This window comes from Culex pipiens, chromosome 2 (assembly GCF_016801865.2).
Source record: "Culex pipiens pallens isolate TS chromosome 2, TS_CPP_V2, whole genome shotgun sequence".
In the NCBI taxonomy this organism is placed as follows: domain Eukaryota; kingdom Metazoa; phylum Arthropoda; class Insecta; order Diptera; family Culicidae; genus Culex; species Culex pipiens.
In genome coordinates, this window is record NC_068938.1 from 107,899,714 (window position 1) to 107,924,760 (window position 25,047).

At 41.9% G+C, this 25,047-nt stretch overlaps 1 protein-coding gene across 9 annotated transcripts in view; it reads left to right on the plus strand.

Moving 5' to 3' along the window:
• The window catches only part of LOC120425148 (dual 3',5'-cyclic-AMP and -GMP phosphodiesterase 11-like), a 271,336-nt gene extending 260,883 nt beyond the window's left edge, over window positions 1–10,453 (plus strand). For all 9 annotated transcript variants that reach the window (XM_052707524.1, XM_052707525.1, XM_052707523.1 and 6 more), the window contains 9 exons: window positions 4,463–4,663; window positions 4,727–4,894; window positions 4,954–5,112; window positions 5,170–5,346; window positions 5,407–5,771; window positions 5,825–6,013; window positions 6,078–6,300; window positions 6,358–6,441; window positions 9,655–10,453. In XM_052707524.1, coding sequence (XP_052563484.1) covers window positions 4,463–4,663; window positions 4,727–4,894; window positions 4,954–5,112; window positions 5,170–5,346; window positions 5,407–5,771; window positions 5,825–6,013; window positions 6,078–6,300; window positions 6,358–6,441; window positions 9,655–10,212 — 2,124 coding nt within the window. In that variant the 3' untranslated portion in view covers window positions 10,213–10,453. The remainder of the gene's footprint in view (window positions 1–4,462; window positions 4,664–4,726; window positions 4,895–4,953; window positions 5,113–5,169; window positions 5,347–5,406; window positions 5,772–5,824; window positions 6,014–6,077; window positions 6,301–6,357; window positions 6,442–9,654) is intronic.
• The last annotated feature ends 14,594 nt before the right edge of the window (window positions 10,454–25,047 follow it).

Consider the following 25,047-nt stretch of genomic DNA (forward strand, 5'->3'; position numbering starts at 1 on the left):
GTAATTCACTTGGTTGATGGTCTCCTTCTCACTTTCTCTTCCGGCGCGGACGAAAAAGTTTCCTCCTTCACCAGGTGCACAAGTTTTAAAACATTCACAAACCATTCGAATAATTTTAAAGACATTTAAATTTTGTCTCAAACATAAAAAAACTTAAAAATTCCATGTAAATGACAGGAGCACAAAAATTTGCGTACGACCCGCAGCGCGACCTACTTCGATCCCAGAAGAAATATGAATAGTAAGCATTGTAAATAAATTTGAGTAACTTTTATTTTTATATTTCATCTGGAAAATATTATGCATCGGTGGTCCCGTCGGTATTTTTTGTTCAGCCCAGTTACCGAACAACTATTGTACCATGGTGTCATATCGGCAAAGTGTACGGATTTTTGCTCAGCTGACAGGTAGCCTTAGTCATGATAAACAAGAATGTAAAAAAATCTCAATTTTGCTTTGGCTTCGCGTAGTAGAATATATCTCGAGATTTTTTTTTGTTGAGAGGGTCCTATAAGCTATTGTGACCTTTTACAAAAAAAAAAACTTTACATTTTTTTAATGAAATAACACCAATTATTCATTAAAAAGCCTTTCAAAAAGGTAATAGTTTAATTTAATTATGAAAGATTTAATTTCTGTTTGGAATGCTTGAGAAATTAACAGAATCAGAAATAAATCTTGATATGAAATTTTCTTTCCACCTGATTTATTTAATTATTTAATATTCATTGTAAATTAAATTGTGTAAAATCATTCGGAGTTCTTAATTTTTTTTATTTTTCTATAAATGTTCAAAAATGTATACTTCTGCTTGAAATTCGGGATTTCCCGGGAAATTTACAATTTTCCCGGGAAATGAGAAATATGTTTTAACAAGAAATCCCAGGAATTTGGACGCTCTATAACAAACATATAACCATTTTCTTTTGAAATGATGTTGAAGTCTTGTAATAAGGCCTAAATTATCAGAAAAAAATGAACATTAACCTAATAAGAGCATGTCAAAACGGTTAAACTGCAATAAAGGGTCATCCATTAACTACGTGCACATTCCCTCTTTGTGAACAGTTATTAATACAGTCCAGACTCGATTATCCGGAATTCGGTTATCCGGAAGTATGTAGGGGGGGGGGGATTATTTCACTCCTGGTAGCTTCACAAATCACGTTTAATGCCAAATTAGTTGATTTTTTAGTTGTGTTGATGCTTATTTGTAAAAACAGTGTCTTATTTGGACATATTTTCAAAAATGTTTGTTTTATAAAGTAACTATTTTTATAAAAGTGACCAAGCTTGATGGAAACTATGTTGGAAAGGTCCCTCGAATCATTTCTTATCAACATTGTATTAGACGAAATGACTTGTTTTCTATGGTGGCCCATTCTGCCCCGCACTTTGGCAAAGTAGTAATAAAAACACACTTTAAATGGCTCAAAAATAGTTTTAAGTATAAGAAATCATCAACCAAGTATTCAACATTGAAGGGAACATTCCAAAGCATAAACCTACTACACTGAATTCATAAATTTGTGTGTGTTTTTTTTACGGTTGGTGCATTTTACTTAGGTGGGCCATTCTGGCCCCCTAATGGGACTTCTATTTCATGACTTCAATATCAAATGTGAGCCCTGTGACCCAAATTTAAACGAATTTGAATAGTCCAAATACAAATACACACCGTCATTTTGGCCGCCATCTTGATTCTAATAATTCTTAATCATTTTAGAGTAGTTGATGGGTTATATTTAAGTTAAACAATGAGCAATTCCATGTCAAAAAGGGAATCGGTTGTACCCGACCCTCTCCGATTTCAATGAAACTTTGTAGACATGTTATCCTAGGCATATGTAAGCCATTTTTGTGTATATGGAGCCAGTAACACTCGATAATGACATTTGAGAAGGGCGTACGTGTTTTCAATATTTTTGTATTTCGTAATTTAAATATTGCTGTATCTCGAAGCCGTTGCATCGTACCAAAAAGTGGTCAAAGACAAACTTGTAGGAAATTTGACGGGCTTTCCGAAAAAAATACACTGAAAGAAAAAAACACTCCACTTTTATGAGATTTTTTGATTTTTAAGTTTAAAAGTTAAATTTGAAGGTGAGCCCACGATTTTTTTTCGCTCAAAATTTTTGTAATTTATTATCCAGGTTACTTTACTACACTGAAAAAATGTTATGTTTGAATTATGAGCAATGTAATTAGCTTATATCTGTAAGCCCATACATCCAATTGAAATGTGGTCAAAGACAAACTTATGGGAAATTGGACGAGCTTTTCGGTAAAAATATTTTCGAAACTGAAAAATCAAGTCCGTCATATAGAAATTGCCAAAAACCATCAAAAAACCTATTTTTTCAACATTTTTATTTTTAAAACCGCTGTAAATTCACAAGGATTGGTCAATATGGATCAATATGATCAATATGGTCAATATGGAGACTTTTATGTAAAATTGTCTGGAGAATCGATTCCCGTATTCGGCTTTTGAAAATTTTGACGTTTAGAGCACTTTTCAAAAAAACTGTTTCGGTAAATGATTTTTCTATTTTTTTAGGTGAGTTGCTCCATCCTGCATTTTTCGTGAGTCTTTTTGTAACATCTTAGGCTATTTTCATAAAAAAAATTGAGCGAAAAAAAATCGTGGGCTCACCTTCAAATTTAACTTTTAAACTTAAAAATCAAAAAATCTCATAAAATTGGAGTGTTTTTTCTTTCAGTGTATTTTTTTCGGAAAGTCCGTCAAATTTCCTACAAGTTTGTCTTTGACCACTTTTTGATACGACGCAACGGCTTCGAGATACAGCAATATTTAAATTACGAAATACAAAAATATTGAAAACACGTACGCCCTTCTCAAATGTCATTATCGAGTGTTACTGGCTCCATATACACAAAAATGGCTTACATATACCTAGGATAACATGTCTACAAAGTTTCATTGAAATCGGAGAGGGTCGAGAAAAAAGTACCTAAAAAATTCCTGCTTTGGGCTGGAATTGCTCCAATAAAAATAAGACTACGAAAATAAAATTTCGTGATTCGATTATCCGAAGTGATTTTTTTCCAAGGCCTTCACAAATCGAGTCTGGACTGCACAAAAAAAAAGGTTTAAACCAAATTAATTAATTTTAATAAGTTTCTATGTGCCCAATTTGATTCAAAATGCAAAAAATATTGTTTGTTGATATATAGTTTTTTTTATATGAAGCTTTGTTCCAAAACAAACCATGTAGACCACTTAGGTACGATGGGTTAGTAGAGAATAAATTTCATAAAATCAATCACAGTGCTTCCACTGATCAAGTTAAAAATGGTCCCAGAATAGCAACAAACACTTTCGTTACAAACTTCTCCTTCCTCATCAAAGTGCCATCCCAGGGAACAAATGCTCAGGCTATTTTCAGGTTACACCCACCATAAATGGAGCCAACATCGACATTTGATAGCCAACGTGTTTAAAAATACCCACGGGAGAACCAGATCGATGGTTCAAAGTTTTGAGGGATTCTTTTTCCGATTCATATCGATGCCGCGTTGGTTCCGAGTAGAAGTTTGTAACAAATTTTGGATTGAATTTGACAGTCAAAAATGTTGGTGTTTGTGAAATCTTTGTAGTACACTTAATACCTAAATAATGTATTGTGGTTTGAGAGAATTGTGGATATTTATACTTTGCAAAAAAAAACAAAACAATTGAAATTCTTCCAACTCGGGAAGCCATTTTGCTGCGCCAATTGGTAAACGCGGGACAACCCGCCATCGGCGCTGAAATATTAATGAAAGATTGAACGATATCACATCTGGGGGGCCAACAAGCAAAGTTGTTTTTTTTTTGTTCGCGCCACATCCTGTGAGAGCACATTTATTTTTAGGCCTTTGCATGTTTCCACGTGGTTTTTTGATCGCGACATGGAAATTGGATTAATTATTGCGAGCATTCACCACTACTACACGGGACGACCCTCCTGATGACGATGGACGCGTTGTTTTACAAAACGGATTTCCGATTCAATTAAAACGGAAAACAGCACTGCTCGCAGATTTGGCCAATTACTGAAGCTTTTTCGCAGGGCGCGGGGTGGAAAACGCAGGGTTATTTTCCGGCGGGAGCACGTGTCGGGAACATTTCGGGGGAATTATTTTCATTAAACGTAAATTAAGCCGATCTGACGGGAGCCTTCAGCGATAATAATGAATTATTTTCCCGGAATGTTACCCAAACAGTGTTATAATTGATTACTGGGAACGTCACGAATACCGCAACGGAGATTGTGGTGAAACTGTGGAAAATATAACCGTGGATGTTTGATTTATCAAATCATTAATTTTTCCTTAAAAAGTCGAAAAAAATCGTTGTTGAATTGATACTTGAAAGTCTTTTCCGATGAGTCATGATTTGAAGACCAGACAACTCTTTCTCATAAATACCAACTTTTCATTGAACTCTCCCTGCCAGGTCTTCTCGTCCTACCTGCAGTTCTGCGGCATCGGCCTGCGCAACGCCCAGCTGTACGAAAAGTCCCAGCTCGAGGTGAAGCGCAACCAGGTGCTGCTCGATCTGGCCCGCATGATCTTCGAGGAGCAGAGCACGATCGAGCACATGGTGTTCCGGATACTGACGCACATGCAGAGCCTCATCCAATGCCAAAGAGTTCAAGTGAGTATCGCGCGATCTTCAATCTTGCCTACGAAATGACCTTGACTGTTGACGCTTTGACAGATCCTACTGGTGCACGAGGCTTCCAAGGGGAGCTTCTCGCGCGTGTTCGACTTTGAAGCCAATGATCTCAGCGGGGACCCGGAGGCGGAGGACGCGCGGACCAGCCCGTTCGAGTCGCGGTTCCCGATCAACATCGGCATCACCGGTTACGTGGCGACGACCGGCGAGGTAAGTGGCGCGGTTTTGAGGTTAGTTTGAGGGGTTTGATCGTTGGTCTTAATTTGCAGACTGTAAATATCTGCAACGCGTACGAGGACGATCGCTTCGACCCGAGCGTCGACGACGGCCAGGGCTTCCGGCACAAAACGATCCTCTGCATGGCGATCAAGAACTCGCTCGGGCAGATCATCGGCGTGATACAGCTGATCAACAAGTTTGACAGTCTGGTGAGTATGAGCTTCGGTTGAGACGAAGGTCCAACGATCAACGTGATCTTTTCGCAGATCTTTACCAAAAATGACGAGAACTTTGTGGAGGCGTTCGCGATCTTCTGCGGGATGGGAATTCACAACACGCACATGTACGAGAAGGCGATCGTGGCGATGGCCAAGCAGAGCGTGACGCTCGAGGTGCTCAGCTATCACGCGTCCGCCACGATGGACGATGCGACGCGGTTACGGGTAAGTTACGGGAGGGTGATCGTGGGTTGATCGCTAACTTAATTTGGGATCTCTCCACAGCAATTGAAGGTGCCATCCGCGGCGTTCTACCAGCTGTACGACTTCAAGTTCGACGACCTGGAGATGGAGGACAGCGACACGCTCAAGGCCTGCCTGCGAATGTTCCTAGATCTGGACCTGATCGAGCGGTTCCACATCGACTACGAGGTGCTGTGCCGGTGGTTGCTGTCGGTGAAGAAGAACTACCGCAACGTCACGTACCACAACTGGCGGCACGCGTTCAACGTGACCCAGATGATGTTCGCGATCCTCACGTCGACCCAGTGGTGGAAGATCTTCGGCGAGATCGAGTGCCTCGCGCTGATCATCGCCTGCCTGTGCCACGATCTGGACCACCGCGGGACCAACAACTCGTTTCAGATCAAGTTTGTAGCATCAACCAGACTTTGTTCAATTGATCCTAACCTTCCCTTTGTAGAGCCTCGTCACCGCTCGCTCAACTGTACTCCACGTCGACGATGGAGCACCACCACTTTGACCAGTGTCTGATGATCATCAACAGCCCCGGCAACCAAATCCTGTCCAACATGTCCTCCGAGGACTACAGCCGGGTGATAAAAGTATTAGAGGACGCGATCCTGTCCACCGACCTGGCCGTGTACTTCCGGTAAGACTCTTAAAATCTCTCAACCTCCTCGACCCAGTTCTAACCCAAATCACCCAAAAAACAGAAAACGCGGCCCCTTCCTGAACTTGGTCAAGCCAAACACGGCGCCCGCGATGTGGCAGGCGGAGGAACCACGATCACTCCTTCGTGCGATGAGCATGACCGTGTGTGACCTGGCCGCGATCACCAAGCCGTGGGACATCGAGAAGCGCGTCGCGGAGCTGGTCAGTTCGGAGTTTTTCGAGCAAGGCGATATGGAGCGGCAGGCACTCAACATTACGCCGATTGTGAGTTGTGACTGGTACTTGGTTTGAAAGTGGTTAACGTTTTTTTTTTTGTTTTAGGACATTATGAATCGCGAGAAGGAGGACCAGCTGCCGATGATGCAGGTTGGGTTCATCGACTCGATCTGCCTGCCGATCTACGAGGTACGTCTTGAAGCGTTTTTTTTTTAACAAAAAGTTTGGTTAACTTTAGCGAAGACACCAACCTGCAAGCTTTTTTCTATTTCCAACAACTCTATTACGGACTTCAATACAATGGATACGATGGTTATTTGAATGTGAGACCAGTAAATTGATTTACTTGAAACTAAATAATCGCGATCTATGAATTCACGATACTGCACTACTACACAGGTCGCGCTAATATCATCTGAGTGCATTCCGAGTCGCTTCTCAAATTTCTTTGTTCGTTCCGAGTTCGTTCCTCAAATTTCTCCGCTTGCTAGTTTGTTTGTCTGAAAGTTTCCCAGTGAATTGATACCGTAATGACGAAACAAAAAATCGAAAAATCTCGTTCAGACAGCGTTTATGGAGTTTTGCTGTCAGTGTAAGCTTGTTGATGAAAAGAAGTACACTGAAACCCCGATGGTTTGACACCAATTGTTGTCAAACGAACGGGGACACCATTTAGTTTGACCTCCTGTTTACACAGAGCTAACACTTACTACCAAACGTGTGGTTTGATAGTAAGAGTGCGTCACTTTTTAGTTTGCCTTTGACCAACCAACTTTTAACAACAAACTAAAAAAGTGTCAAACGAAAAACCACCGGGGGTTGAGTGTATCGAAATTCATAAACTTGGTTAGAAACTTTAGGAATTCTGGTACTTCTCTGGTACAAGCTGACAAATTTCTACTATTTAGGATTTGAGTTACTTTTCTTTTTTTTCAGTGTATCGCTTTTGCTTAGTACTTCAAAACTTCTAAGCATGGTGCTCCCAACGAATAATTGCCTAAAACCAAATCTCGGAGCGTATGTTGGTGTCCATACGCTTCTTCGTCCCCTGTAGGTTCAGAATTGTGTTGTTGTATGAACACTCCGTGCTTAAACTCAATCCACCTCAACAAATCATCTCTCTGCGATGCAACTTTACGCAGTAGGCCTGGCCGCTTTAACAATTGTAATGTTTCAATGCATTCTAATGCAATGGCGCATAGCAACGTATAGTTCAGCAAATTTTGTGAGTTGATTGTAGATGACGGCCGTAAGTTCCGTACTTTTCTAAGTTACTTATCTATTTTACTTTACTTAAATGTTCTAAGCCAAATCATTGTAGATAGCCCATAAGGCTTTCTCCAGGGTCCCTTCGAAATATTGGCTGCGCTAGGGTTTGATTAGTTGTTATGGTATGCAATTTGCAATGAAAAAGCTTATGGATAATATTTGTTTCTATTTTTAAGGTTTTGCTGATTTTTTTTAATTTTAACCAATTAATTAAAAGCTGTTTTGAACGAAACTACTGAAAAAAAATTGTTCTCTGTTTAACCTTTTGAAAGTAGCGTGCAGTGTTGCAAATCGACGCCGTCGTGCTATCTTGTCGTACGTCGCTATTTGACGTTCCGAAACGCGTTTAATGGTTGGCCTTGAATAAACAAAAACGAGAGCACGCAATGTAAACAATAACAAACACGTTTTGTTTGGTTGAACATTCTGTGCATTACCCCTAAGTGTGGTTGAATTTGGTTGCCGGAGTCCCGAAATATAATTGAAAATGTTTACGGCAGTCTAGCTCGTACTCGTGTCTAACGCCTTCTTACCTGAAATCCCTTTGACCACCTTGACCGCACTTACATCAATTTTCAGGCTGTGTCAAGATAGCACGACAAGATTGAAACTTCTTTTATATGAAAAATGACTAAAATGCACGGAGTTTTATCGGTTTTTATGATATATCTCAGGATTGAAATCGAATGTTGGGAATCTGTTGAGGTCAAAAGGATAGGCATTGTGAGCTGAACAAAATGGCGTTCTTAACTCAATTGGCCCAAAATGCACGTACGGCAAGTTAACACCACGGTGACGAAATGATAAGAAATGTCTTGAGAGACCTTTCAAATATAGTTTCCATGAAGTTCGATCACTTTTATTGCAATAGTCACCTAATAAAACAAACATTTTTGAAAATAGTTTAAATATGTCGAAACAAGACACTGTTTTTACAAATAAGCATCAAAACAATTAAAAAATCAACTAATGTTCCATAAAACGTGCTTAGTGAAGCCACAGACGATCTCAACCATCGCCCTCCCATTTGCCCTACCCAAGTCCAAAAGAAAACCCGAAACAAACTCCACTAAAAGTGTTTCCCTTGCTGCTTCACCGCGTGGAAAGAACGAATTTGGCGCTCATCAAAAAGTTACGAACCAAAGTTTCACTTACCGGTATCGTCTTGGTGGGCATTCAAGGCAATGCTGGCACTAATTTAGACGGGAAGTTCCGTGGAATAAAAGTAGGGGTGATGTTCGTAGTTTGATATCAGGTTTTCAAGATTTTTGATCTTTTAAATGTTTTATAAAATGCCATGCGTCTCCATTGAACTCAAAGTTCTGTTAGCCTTTTGATGGAGACGCATGGTTCTTTACCAGAATATAGCTCAATGTACTCACAGACAACAGACGTTTTGGCTTGATCACCACCCCGTGTAAAAACATGCAACGGTGTTATCAAGAATGTCGTCGCAGAGGAGATTTGACCACACTCCCGCGCTGCTCTCAAGTGTAAACAAAAACATTGAAAAGCACGTGGTTGGGCGTATTCTCATTCTCATCCAAAATTTCATTCATCTTTTCGTCGAGAAATAGTTTTGAAATGTCGAAAGAAATTATTTAGAGTATCGCTTCAGATAATTGTTGGTTAATTTCAGAGCAAAAAAAATAATTTATTTTGTGGCTCCTGCAGAAGCTGTGGTGCACTGCAGTATATATTCAGGCTTATTCTTGCAAGTGGCAATAGACTACGGGATGGTGTTAGTGTATCACCCGCCATGTTTTTACACATGATTTTCAAATTATTTTGTTCTAGTGCTTTTCAATGTTTTTGTTTACACTTGAGAGCAAAATCAATAAGAATCGGAAATTTCATTGGGTTTAAGAAACCTTCTCGAAGAAGAGTTGAAAAGTGCAAAATAAATAAATTAAATTGATTGAAATTCCATTCTAACTTCAACACTAAACTGGACTGTAATAAATCGGCCAGACCTACTGCGTCACATTAACTGCAGAGACATTCCGTTAATGGATCACATTTCACATAATCAACCGGAATTCATAAATATCATACCAATTGGACACAAATCCAGAAGAATCCTTATTTTTATCTCAATTCCTAATCAAAATATTTATACTTTTCTTCCTCCAGGCCTTCGCCTCCCTCTCGAACAAGCTGAACCCGCTGGTGGAGGGCGTGCGGGACAACAAGAACCACTGGCTCGAGCTGGCGCGCTCCTCTGAGGACAGGTTCGCCAACAACAACAATGACACCACCAGCCAGAACAATAACAAAAACAAGACCAACTTGAGTGCGGGGTCCAGCTGCAACAGCAATAGCAACGCGACTACTCAAAATTCCAGCGAAGAAACCAGCGAGGAGAGGCGACCTTCGGTGGGATCATCACCCGCGTCCCGGAGGTCACCCAACGGCTCGCCGACACCTCCGGCCACCGTCCAGGACAGTGACAACCACAGCATAGGAAGCGCCGGCCACGCGGACATTGCGGAGAAGATTGTGGGCCGGCTCGGGGTCGATCTGACCACGTCGTCACCGTTCACGGAAGTTCCGTCCTACCTGATGGGCAAGAAGGAGAACGGCTGGGTGGGCGGTGGAGCCGCTGGAGCGGGCGAAAAAGTTCGCCTGCTGCGGTTGAGTTCGCTCGAGGCTAAACCGGCCACCGGCGAGCAACCCGTTTCGGACCAATAAATCAAACACAGAGACAACAACAAAAAGCAAAAGCAAGAACTGGACTAAAGTATTTTACGATTTACCGTAACCCAGCAAAAACGAAACGAATTTATTCCTAAATATATTTACACAAATCAAACAAGCACGCAGCAAGTAAGCAAGCAAGACGAGGCGAGGAGCGACCTCGGCCTCGAAAAACACTTTGACTGGGAAACAGTGAGAAAGGCTTCGGAGAATGATTTTAAAAACAAACACAAACGCAAATACACAAAGTATAACCAGTTTTTTAAAACATTATCTTTCACAATGAAACGCTCTCTGTATTTTTTATTTTCCGAAGATGAAAAAGTGTTTGGTTTTCGTTTGCAGAAATGAAGTCGGTTTCAAGCGAAAATCCGTCAAACTAAGAAGCTGGAAATTGAAGAGGCTTTGATCAACGAACCTAAGGTTCGTGTCTTTGTACTGTCATCTGATACTGATGGTTAGTGTCTCTGCTAAATCTTTAAATACCAACTGTTTAGCAGAGATGCCAACCTGCACATTTTGTTGGCTCTCAAATATTTTTCAACGAGTTTAAAGCATAAATTTAACACTTCAGACTTTTAAAGGATTTAAAGCATAAATTTAACACTTCAGACTTATAAAGGATTAGATAGTATAGCTGGAACAATATTTTATTTCTATTTACCATTTTTTTACAATTAACATTCAAATTTTCAATGTGAACAAGTCTCTTCCATTTTCAGCTCGAACAAATTGAACTTCCGTAAAAGCCGCACCCAACTAATAAAACTACAACAAGGTTCAATAATATCAAAAAATGCAGCACTAGTCAGCAGATTAAAATGTAATTGTAAAGTGATAGGTGATAAGCACAGCGCCCCCCTACCTAGAATTAGCTCGTAAGTCAGAATATCGTCCTCGTCCTCTTCCGCGCGTGGCCACGTCGTCTAAATACACCTACGTAGAGAAGAAAGCTCATAAGTTAAGTTTAGGAGGAAGGAGGAGGAGGCGAACAAATGTGCGTGCGTGCGCGGGCGTTATGCAAGAGTGTGATCTTTGAAATAATTAGGCATGTAAGGTTTAAATAAAGTGTAAGAAAAAAATTAAACACAAACAAAACAAAAAACCCTGGACCAGGTCGAACGGACAAAGAAAGAACGAGAAATTTAGGAAGAATAAAACAAAAAAAAACGAGTGTTAAAACGGTAGAGGTGAAACGCGGACCGAATGTAAACTAAAAACTAGATTCAACCTCTACTAATTGTGTTACATATTATGGCGATGTTGATAAACGTTACTTGAGATAGTTTAATGCAAATCCTCTGATTTCTTTCTAGTAGATGCGGTAAGATTTGTGTACCACAAAAAACAGAAAAAAAACAACTTCAAAAAACCCGAGAAATGTCACAAATAAATATTTCCTATATTTGACAAAACTTGCAGTTTTATTTGCTGAAGCGTTTTAACTTGAACTCCCCACCTTCAACGCTATAAGATGTCATTTCCTTTGAGAATGATTCTGTTATCAAGGAGTATCCTGCACATGATCGCATAAATGTCCCATATGCATTTTCATCGTTTTTGAGTTATTGATGTAGTATGGTTCGAAATAATGTGCTCTTACAAAAGAGCCCACAACATCCATTATATAAATCCTGCTGAAGCCTCAAGCTATCGGCCCATTAGTTTGCTTTCATCTATTAGTAAATTATTCGAAAGAATAATTCTTAATAGAATGATGACGCACATTAATGAAAATTCAATTTTCGCTGATGAGCAGTTTGGATTTCGTCTTGGGCATTCAACTTCTCATCAGTTGTTGAGAGTTTCAAATTTAATTCGATGCAACAAATCTGAGGGCTATTCTACTGGCGCTGCTCTTCTAGACATAGAAAAAGCATTTGACAGTGTTTGGCATAAAGGTTTGATTGCGAAATTGAAAAGGTTTAATTTTCCGATTTATATCGTGAAAATTATTCAAAATTATTTGACGGATCGTACTCTACAGGTATGTTATCAGAATAGTAAATCTGATCAACTACCTGTACGTGCTGGCGTCCCTCAAGGAAGCATTTTGGGTCCAATTTTATACAATATTTTTACTTCTGACTTGCTTGATTTGCCCCCAGGATGTCAGAAATCACTTTTGCTGATGATACAAGCATCTCCGTCAAAGGTAGAAGCCTTCGTGTCATCACAAGAAGATTACAAAAAAGCTTGGATATGTTCAATTCTTACTTGAAAGAATGGAAAATTACTCCAAATGCTGCAAAAACTCAACTTATTATTTTCCCTCACAAACCAAGGGCTGATTGTCTTAAACCAAAAAGTCATCACATTATTAAGATGAATGAGGTAAATTTAAAGTGGGAGGATCAAGTGAAATATCTTGGACTTGCTTTTAACAAAAAACCTTACTTACAAGGATCACATTGAAAGTATACAGGTTAAATGTAACAAATATATTAAATGTTTGTATCCACTTATAAACAGGAATTCTAGACTTTGTCTCAAGAATAAACTGTTAATTTATAAACAAATTTTCAGACCTGCCATGCTTTATGCTGTGCCGATCTGGACAAGCTGTTGCTTAACCAGGAAGAAAAAACTTCAGAGGATTCAGAACAAAATTCTGAAAATGATTCTGAAACTTCCTCCCTGGTTCAGTACCAGTGAACTTCATCAATTAGCCGAAGTTGACACTTTGGATGTTATGTCCAATAAGATAATTGATGCATTTCGACAAAAATCATTGCAGTCTTCAGCTGCATTGATCCGCTCTTTATATAGTTTATAAGTTAGTTTTAAGGTATCCCTTTTCCCTGTTGTACATGTAGGCCCTCTTACATTTGAAATCACTGAATAGCGAAAGCTACAATATTTCATGAATAAATGAAAGTTGCTAGTATTTAAAATTGAGTTGAAAAGTCATCGATTGTGATTGGACACTCAATAATATTTTAACTGAATGAATGTACATGGAAGAGAAAATCTGAATAAATATAAACTAAAAAAAAACATCCATTACATTGTTCTAGAAATCAGGAGGAAATCCAGTTTTTTTCGTGAAAACTCATCACGTAGCCTTATGTGTGGGACAAACTTCAAATGCGTTTTACTCCGCTTGCTGTTTTTGCATTTGGGACATTTATGCGAACATGGGCAGTATCGTTGTATGTCACAATGAGGGGTAGGTGTGGCTGAATGGTTACGCTGTTCGCTTTGTAAGCGGAAGGTTCTGGGTTCGATTCCCATCTGCTGCTATCGAGAAATTATGGAAAGAAGGAATTCTGAACACATGAATATGAACGAAAAATTCATTAGCGCGCGGCCGGGGTTCGATCCCTCGTTCTTTGGGCCAGCAGACAAAAATGCTAACCAAAAGACATTCGAGGCTTAGTTGACTAGAAAGATTAAGAATGCTATAAGAATCCAAGAAACTTGATTGGAATCTGTGAACCTAAGAACAGGACAATGTACAATATTGAATGCAAAGTTGAATTCAAGAACTTTACTGGTTGCATACTCGTTTGGCAAATGTTGAACTTTCAACAGGACCAGAATTCATCACAAAAAGCTTGCTGAACCGAATTGGAAAGCTTTCGAGATGAATCTAAGAACATATGAAGAATTTAGGACTATAAATAACTTTGTCCGGCCACATCACTTACCACGCTGAATCCTGGCTTCATACCTATCTTACTAACCCCCTCAAATCTCACGTGATACTTTGTCGAAGACGCAACCGATTTAACGGTCTTCATCACTCAAGTATCGGACTAAAATTCCCATCCACCTCCCCGTGTCTTACCACTGGTCGTGGCCGGCATCGGTATTGATCAGCATGTTAGGGACCTTTGAAAATTGCGAAGAGTGATGATTGGTTCCTACTTTTCATCTGTGGTCCACGGAGCAATTCTTGGAGGTCTTGGGCAATAACAGAGTAGCAACTACGGGTAGACACCAATGCTAGTGCTAATGCTATTATCATTGTATGTCACAATACTTTGTTGTATGCATTTAGAATCATTAGTTTTTCCGTGTTGAACACAAGTTGTCACTGTTTCGTTTGACTTTGTCAAACCAAGGGGGGTCAAACGAGAAAGTGACCAAACACCGTGGTTTGTATGCATAAAATTTCATTCACACTTGGCTACGATAGCTTCGAAAGAGTAGACGTGTTGTGACGTGCGCGCTAAAGGCAACGTTGCTTGCCTCGAGTTTTTTGACGGATGGAGGTGGAAGAGACCTCCGAGACGGATGATTTTCAACTCATCCCCGGAAATCGGAAGCGGAAGAAGTCCCTTGAGGTCACCGGAGCTATCGTCGGAGAAGAAAAAGTGGAGCAGAATCTGCTCAACAACAACAAGTTCAGCCCGCTAGCGGATAACAAAAACAACAACAATGCCAGCCCAGCAGGAGGAGGAGACGTCCCGGCGGTTCCTCCACTCGGCCAGTCGGCAGGTAAACAAAAGCAACCGCCTTTTGTGGTGAAGAACACCACGGATTTTTACAAGCTCGTGGCGATAGTGGAAAGTTGTAAATTTGGTTTCGATCCTATTTACAAACTGACCCGATTTGGAACCAAGGTGACCTGCTTCTCTGTCAAAGATTTTGACAAGTTGCAGGAGCTTCTCCAGAGGAAGAAAGTGGAATTTTACACCCACGGCCGAAGAAGCGAACGATTTCACCGGGTCGTTGTTCGTGGTTTACCTGATCAACTGAAACCGGATGAGGTCAAGAACCTGCTGAAGAGGGATCTCAAGCTGGACGCGCTGGAGGTGCATGTCATCAAGCGGAAGGAAAAGTCCACCGTGGACGAAACTCCGTACATCGTGGTCTTCCCCAAGGGATACACCAATCTGAAGAAGCTCTCTGCAATGAATGTTGTGGCAAGCACTATCATCCGGTGGGAGGCCTACCGGAACAAGCAGCCGAACGTGACTCAGTGCAGGAACTGCTTGCAGCTGGGTCATGGAACCAGGAACTGTCATCTCAAGGGGAGGTGCAACAACTGTGGGGGTCCCCACAAGACGGACGAGTGCAAAGTCCAAGAAGCAGAGTCGAAGCGGTGTGCCAACTGCTCTGGAGCTCACGAAGCCACGGACCGCAGCTGCCCCAAGCGTGCGGACTTCATCCAGAGGCGCCAGCAGGCGTCGAAACCGAAACCGCCGGCAAGGAAGGCGGAGAAGCAGAGTCCAGCAGTTCCGGCGTTCACGCCGGCGGAGTTCCCTCCGCTGCCGGGCGCAGTTCCGGACGGAAAATCGAAGGATCGCCCTCGCCCCGCAGGAAAAAGCCAAGGAAGCAGTGGCTCCCGAGACGGTGGAGCCACGAAGGAGGAAGCCGGGGAGGTGCTCTACAGTTCGGCTGAGCTGTGGGGCATTTTCTCCGAGTACATCGGCAGGTTCAAGACCTGCAAGACCCGCTTGGACCTAGTAACCCTCGTCAGTTACATGATCTCTAAGTATGGAGTTTAAGGAGTTGTTGTTTTTTTTTGTTATATATTAGTTATTTAACGATCCTCGGTCCCAACCTGGTCACAGCACCTAAAAGGACCTAATAAAAATAAGTTATGAATAACAAAAAAAAATTGCATATTCTAAATAAATAAATATTTCTTACTACGGGATAACTTGGTTTTGCCATGCTCATTTCTATAACAGATTTCAGATTTCTATTCAACGTCGTCTTCTACATTATCTGAATAAAGTGTGTGTGGAAACTGTTTCCCACCAAATTTGATTCTCTTACCTATTATTCTAAGTAGTGTTAATTTCTGCCAACTCAGTAAATAACAACGAAGTAAATGCACATGTGAACGTTTTTGAGTCATTGTCACCAGCTACGAGCCGAACGTGCAATCCATTTTAACTTAGCACATTAAAACCTTCGCCCAAAATTTCTGGTTCCATTGAGCCTGGCGAACCAAAGTAGTTCTTGCAAAACTCTTGAGTTTTTCCATGTGTGACTTGCCCAATAATCACTGCCGTCCCGGATTTCGTACTATATCCACTTCCGTACGTCCCTTTCGGCCACCCACCGTCAATGTGAACGTCCACACAGGGTAATCAGTTTTCGTCGAAAGTTGTTCTCAATTTCTTCTCCTCATCAATTGCCTCGTTTATGATTTCGGATTTTTTTAGAAAATCAAAAATTAGCCGGTAAAATAGCTTCCTCTTAAGGCCCTCAGTTAATGCTGCACTTCATTACATGAGCAACACTTGGCTAGTTTCTTAGTTTCAAAGAAAGACCTGAACTTAAACAAGTAATTGTAGTTCGTGATTCCTCTAGGAGTAATTTGTAGAAATGCATTTGTATGAATTTTAGCGTTTTTATAAACATGTTCATTTAAAGTTAAATACAATTAAAGGGGAATGTACGTACATCTTCTGTTACTAATACACTTACTGTTGTGAAAAATCGTTGTGCTCACCTTTTTTGTTGTTGCAATATTTCAGTTTCGTGAGTTGAAATGGTTTGTAGAGTTGTGAGTGGAAAAAAAATAACATGCAGGCTCCAAAAATACATACAGGCTCCTATCGGCTATTTACCTGAAGTCGCACCGGATTATGATCTTTGAAGACATGTTCCACAATCAATAGCGCAGTCAACCTCCTGTAGTCTAGTGGTCACATCATTAATCTTAAAAGCGGAAGGTCATAGGGAAACTTCGGAGTGGCAGCCTTCGGTGTTTGGAGGTAGTAGCTTCCGTATTATTATAACACGGTTGCTTCACGTGCTCTTCAAGCATATGATCAATTACTATTAGGATATTCCTTTGCATCTCAATCTCATTTGTACTTTTTACTTACTGTAACGTAAGCCGGGGTGACATTGATAGGTTTTCAATTTATTTTTGAAATATTTTCCAACTGGTACCGTAATCTGGGGTGAATCGGGACTACAGTCTGAATAGGGACAGCAGTTTTTAGAGCACTTAAAGCTTTTAAATTTGGAAATGAATGTACACATTTTGTTGGCCTGAGTCTGTTCTAACCGAAACCAACCAGAAAAATCAAAATATTGTGCTCCAACATGGTTAAAACTGCTGTCCCAATTCGCCCCATGTGTCCCGATTGACCCCAGTTTACGGTAAGGTTTTTATCAAGATTATTATTTTTAAAACATGTACTGGGGACACACAAGGTCCAGGCACTATTTTTGAAAAAAAAAAAATGTTTTTTCGATACCGTTTAAAAAAATAGTTGCATTGAAAATTTTTGTTTTGAATTCCTGGGTGACTTATGACTATCATATTTTTTCTTGTTAAAAGCAGATTTATATTTATAAATTTTATGTTTACGTTAAATGTATTAAATGTATTGCACTGACAGTGCACAGGGAGATTAAATCAGCCCAATGTTGGATACAGAGCAGAGCAAAGGAAACAATTGTCTTGCAAAAATCCCTTGTAACGCTACCGAGAAGAGTTTATAATACATAGCGCACAAGGAAAGGAGTTAAAAAGAATCTGGATGGGAAAAAAAGATCTTGAAATGTTTAATAACTATAAAAATGAGTAACCCGTTACAAGAACAAGACCGGAAAAAACTTTGAAATATTCATGTTCTATTTTAACGATATTACTTTTTCACCTCGCCTATGGTTGAGCAAAGTCTAGAAATACATTTGGAAAAATAACAACAAGGTTGGGGACCATCCATAAACCACGTGGACACTTTTTTGGAAATCTCAAACCCCTCCCCTCTCTTGGACAATTGTCCATACAAAAAAAAAAACTTGTTGCAAAGAACTTTGTCCTAAGGGCTCTATTCTGGTGAGGTGTCAATCCAGAAAACCGAAAAATGTCGCGCGTTACGAAAATGTTGCATGTTTGGTACTGGGGAAGAGTTCTGCGACGCAACAAAGCACTGTTGCGTGGAATTTTCCACACAGTTGAAACAAAAAGCGAATGATGAGGTTTGGGATAACCGGCACAAAAAGGCGGGGCATCCGTCACCATTTCGAGCCAATATAAACCCCGCTCGATCAGCCCAAGAAAATCATTCTATCGCTGGACGCCGAGAAGTGAACAACAACCTGGACCTGGAAGCAGATGGCCTGGAGGCCCAGAAGCAGTTGGCCGAAAAGCAGCTGGCCTGGAGCAAGGAGCAGCCCAAGCGGAGGCAGGCCAGCCGGAATATTCTGGCCACAAGACACGGAGTGGCCAGAACCCTCAGGAGTGTTCCGATGGAAGGCCATACGAGACTGGGCAATATGGGTATCAAACTTCTTGGATTTTGATACTGGTGATGAAAATGGCCATTTTGACAGTATTGGCCACAACCTGGAGTGCCGGTGCCCTCAGGGAGGTTGTCCCGGGAGGACATTTACCGAACCATACGATTTTGGGCAATATGGGTATCAAACTTCTTGGTTTTCTGGTACTGGTAATTAAAATGGCCATTTTGACAGTATTGGCCACAACCTGGAGTGGCCGGTGCCCTCAGGGAGGTTGTCCCGGGGAGACATTTATCAAACCATACGGTTTTGGGCAATATTGGTATCAAACTTCTTGGTTTACTGGTACTGGTAATTAAAATGGCCATTTTGACAGTATTGGCCACAACCTGGAGTGGCCGGTGCCCTCAGGGAGGTTGTCCCGGGGAGACATTTATCAAACCATACGGTTTTGGGCAATATGGGTATCAAACTTCTTGGTTTTTGGTACTGGTAATTAAAATGGCCATTTTGACAGTATTGGCCACAACCCGGAGTGGCCGGTGCCCTCAGGGAGGTTGTTCCGGTGAGAAATTTATCAAACCATACGGTTTTGGGCAATATGGGTATCAAACTTCTTGGATTTTGATACTGGTGATGAAAATGGCCATTTTGACAATATTGGCCACAACCTGGAATGGCCGGTGCCCTCAGGGAGGTTGTCCCGGGAGGACATTTACCGAACCATACGATTTTGGGCAATATGGGTATCAAACTTCTTGGTTTACTAGTACTGGTAATTAAAATGGCCATTTTGACAGTATTGGCCACAACCTGGAGTGGCCGGTGCCCTCAGGGAGGTTGTCCCGGGGAGACATTTATCAAACCATACGGTTCTGGGCAATATGGGTATCAAACTTCTTGGTTTTTGGTACTGGTAATTAAAATGGCCATTTTGACAGTATTGGCCACAACCTGGAGTGGCCGGTGCCCTCAGGGAGGTTGTCCCGGGAGGACATTTTCCGAACCATACGATTTTGGGCAATATGGGTATCAAACTTCTTGGTTTTCTGGTACTGGTAATTAAAATGGCCATTTAAAAAGTATTGGCCACAACCTGGAGTGGCCGGTGCCCTCAGGTAGGTACTCCCGAGAGGACATTTACCGAACCGTACGATTTTGGACAATATGGGTATCAAAATTCATGTTTTTCGATACTGGTTATGAAAATAGCCATTTTGAGAGTATTGGCCACAGCCTCATAAGTTGGCCAACTGCGATCGTTTGACGTTTGATTGTTAATATTCGTTTTTTTTTTTTAAATGGAAATTGTTTGGGGGAAAATATTTAAATTTATTTAAACGCCAAGCATCAAAAGCTATAAAAATGCACCAAAAGCAGTGCATGAATCATTTGAAACAATAACTCTTTCGTGAATTTTTCGTTGGCGCTGAAAAGCGCCATTTTGTTAAATTGCAGCAGAAGTTGATTCTTGTGGCCATCTCCTCGAGCGTCCATCCAAATAGGCCTTGTTTTTCTCCTTCAACGTCATTTTGGCAGCAATTTCACGCACACGCTGGCGTGTTTCTTCTTCTCGGAGCTCGCTCTTGATTTCCTCCAGTCGTTGTTTTTTTTCCGCTGCTGTTGTTACAATGTTGTCGGTTCGAACGATGACGATGGAATGAAAATCGTTGGCAAAAATGCCTTCACGACTCCACGGCAAAACAAAACAGCCAATCAGAGAGCGGAAAGATTTTTTGCGTGGGTCAAAGCACGCGCTTGCTTGTTCAAGGCCAACTGCGATCGTTTGACACTTGCAAGCGAAAATTTTTAATATTCGTTCAATTTTTTTAAAAATGAAAATTTTGGGGGAAATATATAAATTAATTTAAACGTCATGCGCCAAAAGCTTTAAAAATGCACCAAAAGCAGTGCATGAATCATTTGAAACAATAACTCTTTCGTGAATTTTTCGTTGGCGCTGAAAAGCGCCATTTTGTTAAATTGCAGCAGAAGTTGATTCTTGTGGCCATCTCCTCGAGCGTCCATCCAAGTAGGCCTTGCTTTTCTCCTTCGACGTCGTTTTGGCAGCAATTTCACGCACACGCTGGCGTGTTTCTTCTTCTCGGAGCTCGCTCTTGATTTCCTTCAGTCGTTGTTTTTTCCGCTGCTGCTGCTGCTGCTACGATGTTGTCGGTTCGAACGATGACGATGGAATGAAAATCGTTGGCAAAAATGCTGCCTTAACGACTTCCCATCCCCACCAGTGCATTAAAAAAGCGAATGATGAGGTTTGGGATAACCGGCACAAAAAGGCGGGGCATCCGTCTCCATTCTAAGCCAATATAAGCCCGCTCGGTCAACCCTGGGAAATCAATCTATCGTTGGACGCCGAGGAGTAAAAAACAAACTGGACCTGGAAGCAGATGACCTGGAGGCCCAAAAGCAGTTGGCCGAAAAGCAGCTAGCCTGGAGCTTGGAGCAGACCAAGCGGAGGCAGGCCAGCCGGAATTATTAAGAGCCACCGGAATATTCTGGCCCCAAGACCCGGAATGGCCAGATCCCTCCGGGAAGGCCATACGGGACTTGACAATATGGGTATCAAACTTCTTGGATTTTGATACTGGTGATGAAAATGGCCATTTTGACAATATTGGCCACAGCCTGGAGTGGCCGGTGCCCTCAGGGAGGTTGTCCCAGGTGGACATTTAACGAACTAAACGATTTTGGGCAATATGGGTATCAAAATTCATGATTTTCAATACTGGTAATGCAAATGGCCATTTTGACAATATTGGCCACAGCCTGGAGTGGCCGGTGCCCTCAGGGAGGTTGTCCCAGGTGGACATTTAACGAACTAAACGATTTTGGGCAATATGGGTATCAAAATTCATGATTTTCAATACTGGTAATGCAAATGGCCATTTTGACAGTATTGGCCACAACCTGGAGTGGCCGGTGCCCTCAGGGAGGTTCTCTCAGGAAGACATTTACCGAACCATATGATTTTGGGCAATATTGGTATCAATATTCATGGTTTTCAATATTGGTAATGAAAATGCCAATTTAGAAAAAAGTTGGCCAAAAGCTGGAGTGGCTGGTGCCCTAAAGGAAAGTTTTCCCGGGAGACATCTACTGAACCAACGAGTATTGGCAATATGGGTATCACAACTCATGGTTTTCAATACTGACCATTTCGAAAAAAGTGGCCGCAATCTGGAGAGGCCGCTACCTCACGATTGTTCCGATTGGGGGACAAACATCGAACGCGAACCATACAGATATCATGGTTTTTTATACAAAGCATAAAGAGAAATTGAGCGAAAATAAAATCCAATGATGCTTTGATTTTATCTGACGCATAATTCAACAAAATGGCTTAGTTTTAAAAGCTTTTCTGCTAAGTTCTTTGTCATACTGCTCATGTGTAACATAACCACCTGCACCTTTTTTTTTGTATGGAACGTTGACAATCGCCAACTCCCTCCCCCTAAAGTGGTTTATAATGATAAAAAATTGTTTTTTTGTGATCACTGATCATTTCTATTGCATATTTCAAAAACGATTCCTGTTTTCATGAAATGCTCGTCATCATTACTGGAAAATTCATGTAGATTTTCTATCCGACTTTAAAACAAATCCATTATTTCAAGCAAGCTATTTACTTGTTCTTACATTTTCCACCGCAGTAAGTAACAACTATGTTAATGATATGGCACAAACATCTTTTTCAGATTCGAGGCCCTGAAAAAGATCGTTCCAAAATTATTATTGCCTTCAGCCTTGGCTTCTCTTAAAAACATGCACTATATCTGAGATGTTTCTTAGTTTTAAGGAAACTTTCCCAAGTCATCTTGCTGATCAATAGTTTCTTTGCGTGCTGCATTATTTGTTTGATTTTTTCAAGCTACAATTTACAATAGGTTTTCGATGTAGTCTCATTATCGCAGTTATTGTAAGGCGCGATTCCTTGGATGTAATTTTTGACGAAGAACTTCGTCTTAGGGCTCTATACAGGGTAGCAATCCAAAATTTCGCGAAGCGAAATGAAACCGAAAAATGAAACGCCTTCCCCAAGCAGAGGGGAAAATTACAAAAGCAGCGCGGCCGACGGTTTTGATATAAATATAAACGCCACCCCCTCCACAGCATTTGTTTAGTCGGTGGTCTACCACCGAAGCGAGAGGAGCTCAGCTCTTATCGCGAGCGCCAGCCTTCTCTCTTCCCTACAAAACCACGGGAAATTTGAAAGCTGGCTTCAGTCGGTGGTCTACCACCGAAGCGAGAGGAGCTCAGCTCCTCTCGCAAGCGCCACTAGGTGGCGTCTTCAGGAACTAGCCTTCCCGCTTCCCTACAAAACCATGGGAAATCGGAAGGCTGGCTTCAGTCGATAGTCTACCACCGAAGCGAGAGGAGCTCAGCTCCTCTCGCAAGCGCTTGGCAGTAGTGGCCACCACCTGGAGGCCCCGGGGATGTTCCGATAAGGGGACATTTGCGGAACCATAAGAGTTGGGGCAATATGGGTATCAAACTTTAGGGATTTTGATACTGGACATGAAATTTGACATTTTGGCAGCAGTGGCCATAACCTGGAGTGGCCGGAGGCCCCTGGGATGTTTCGATAAGGGGACATTTGCGGAACCATAAGAGTTGGGGCAATATGGGTATCAAACTTAAGGGATTTTGATACTGGACATGAAATTTGACATTTTGGCAGTAGTGGCCACCACCTGGAGTGGCCGGAGGCCCCTGGGATGTTCCGATAAGGGGACATTTGCGGAACCATAAGAGTTGGGGCAATATGGGTATCAAACTTAAGGGATTTTGATACTGGACATGAAATTTGACATTTTGGCAGTAATGGCCGCAACCTAGAGTGGCCGGAGGCCCCGGGGATGTTCCGATAAGGGGACATTTGCGGAACCATAAAAGTTGGGGCAATATAAGTATCAAACTTTAGGGATTTTGATACTGGACATGAAATTTGACATTTTGGCAGTAATGCTAGTGTGTTTGTAGTGGCCGCAATCCGGAGTGACCGGAGCCCTCGGGGGTGTTCCGATGAGGGGACATTTGCGGAACCATAAGAGTTGGGGCAATATGGGTATCAAACTTCAGGGTTTTTGATACTGGACATGAAATTTGACATTTCGGCAGTAGTGGCCACAATCCGGAATGACCGGATCCCTCGGGTGTGTTCCGATGGGGGGATATTTGCGGAACCATACGAGTTGCGGCAATATAAGTATCAAACTTCAGGGTTTTTGATACTGGACATGAAATTTGAAATTGGCGGAACCATAAGAGTTGGGGCAATAAAGGTATCAAAATGTAGCTGCTCCTCTGTGATGTTGCTGCACGGTAACGCAAAACGGAAATGAAATTAAATCCAGCCTCGGAATAGAGTTATCTACGTGCGTATGTATTGCGTGTACGTACACGAAAAAGATTGAGGTTAAATTTTGTACAGTCCAGCAAAACAAATGGCGTGCTAGTGTGCGTGAGAGCGGGCTTAGATAACTCTATCAGAATCACCTCGAAATTTACGAGCGATTACATATGTGTGTGTGTGAGTGTAAGCGCATGCAGTCCAAAAATCTCAGCCTGCTGCGCCCCACTTCAGCTCATAATTTTTGGATCGTCGTCGAGGCCATATCAGCTGCAGCAGAAGAGGGCGCAGAAGGCGAAAATTTCCCTAGGCAGCCCAACGGACAAACAACGAAGAACAACCGCTGCACCGCAGGAGAAGCAAACCACAGGCCAAGGTTCCGAAGGAGAGAGGAAACCGGCCAAGCCCGCGGCCCGTCCGCTGGTTGACGAAACGAATCTGGCCGCCATCACCCCGAAGGATCGGAACTTCGGAACGAATCGCCACTGCAGACCATCGGGAAAGAAGAAGAGCAGCTCCTCCACCATCGCAAGTGTAACGGACAAGAAGCAAAAGCCCCGCCGCAAGTAGCACTTAGGAACGTGGTGCTGATGCAGGTTGACCCAGACCAAAGCCATGGACATCTTCCTCAACGTTGACCGGAGAAGCGGCCCGAATGAAGCACTACACCTCGCGGAAGATTTGATAAACAAACGGCCCTTTTCAGGGCCACCAAATATCTCACGAAAGAGTTGTTCCTTCAAAATTTCCCTCTAAGAATGCTCCCTAAAAATTTAAAAAAAGATCGAATAAAAATCATTTCACCACAGAGTTAGCATGAAACCACTGTTTCTGTGTGGTAGAATGTCATACGCGCTTGTGTGTGTGTGTGTGTGTGTGTGTGTGTGTGTGTGAGCACGGAGAGGGAAAAATCGCCTGCTGCAAAAATGCACAAGTCAGAATAACTTTTTCGAAAATTTGAAGCCGTCGCCGATTGCTGGCAACAGCCTTCAAAAAACACTGGCTCAGAAAAAGCCCCATCGAAACGACGTTGAACGCTTCAACTTTATCCTCAGCTCAAGCATCTCCGCCGTCAGGTATTCCCGGTTTGGTTGACTCGTCCGACCGGGAACTGCGGCCCAGCTCGAGACTACCGTGTCTGTTTCTCGCCTTCACCTTTCCTCATTTGCTGACGCGTCGTCCCTTCCTCGTTGAAAGTCGAGAGTGAAATGATTGCGAAAATGACAAATCGACCTATATTTATAGATTTTTGTTTTGGCATTTCGCGGAACGATCAAATCTTGGTGGCGAATGCAGTAGGA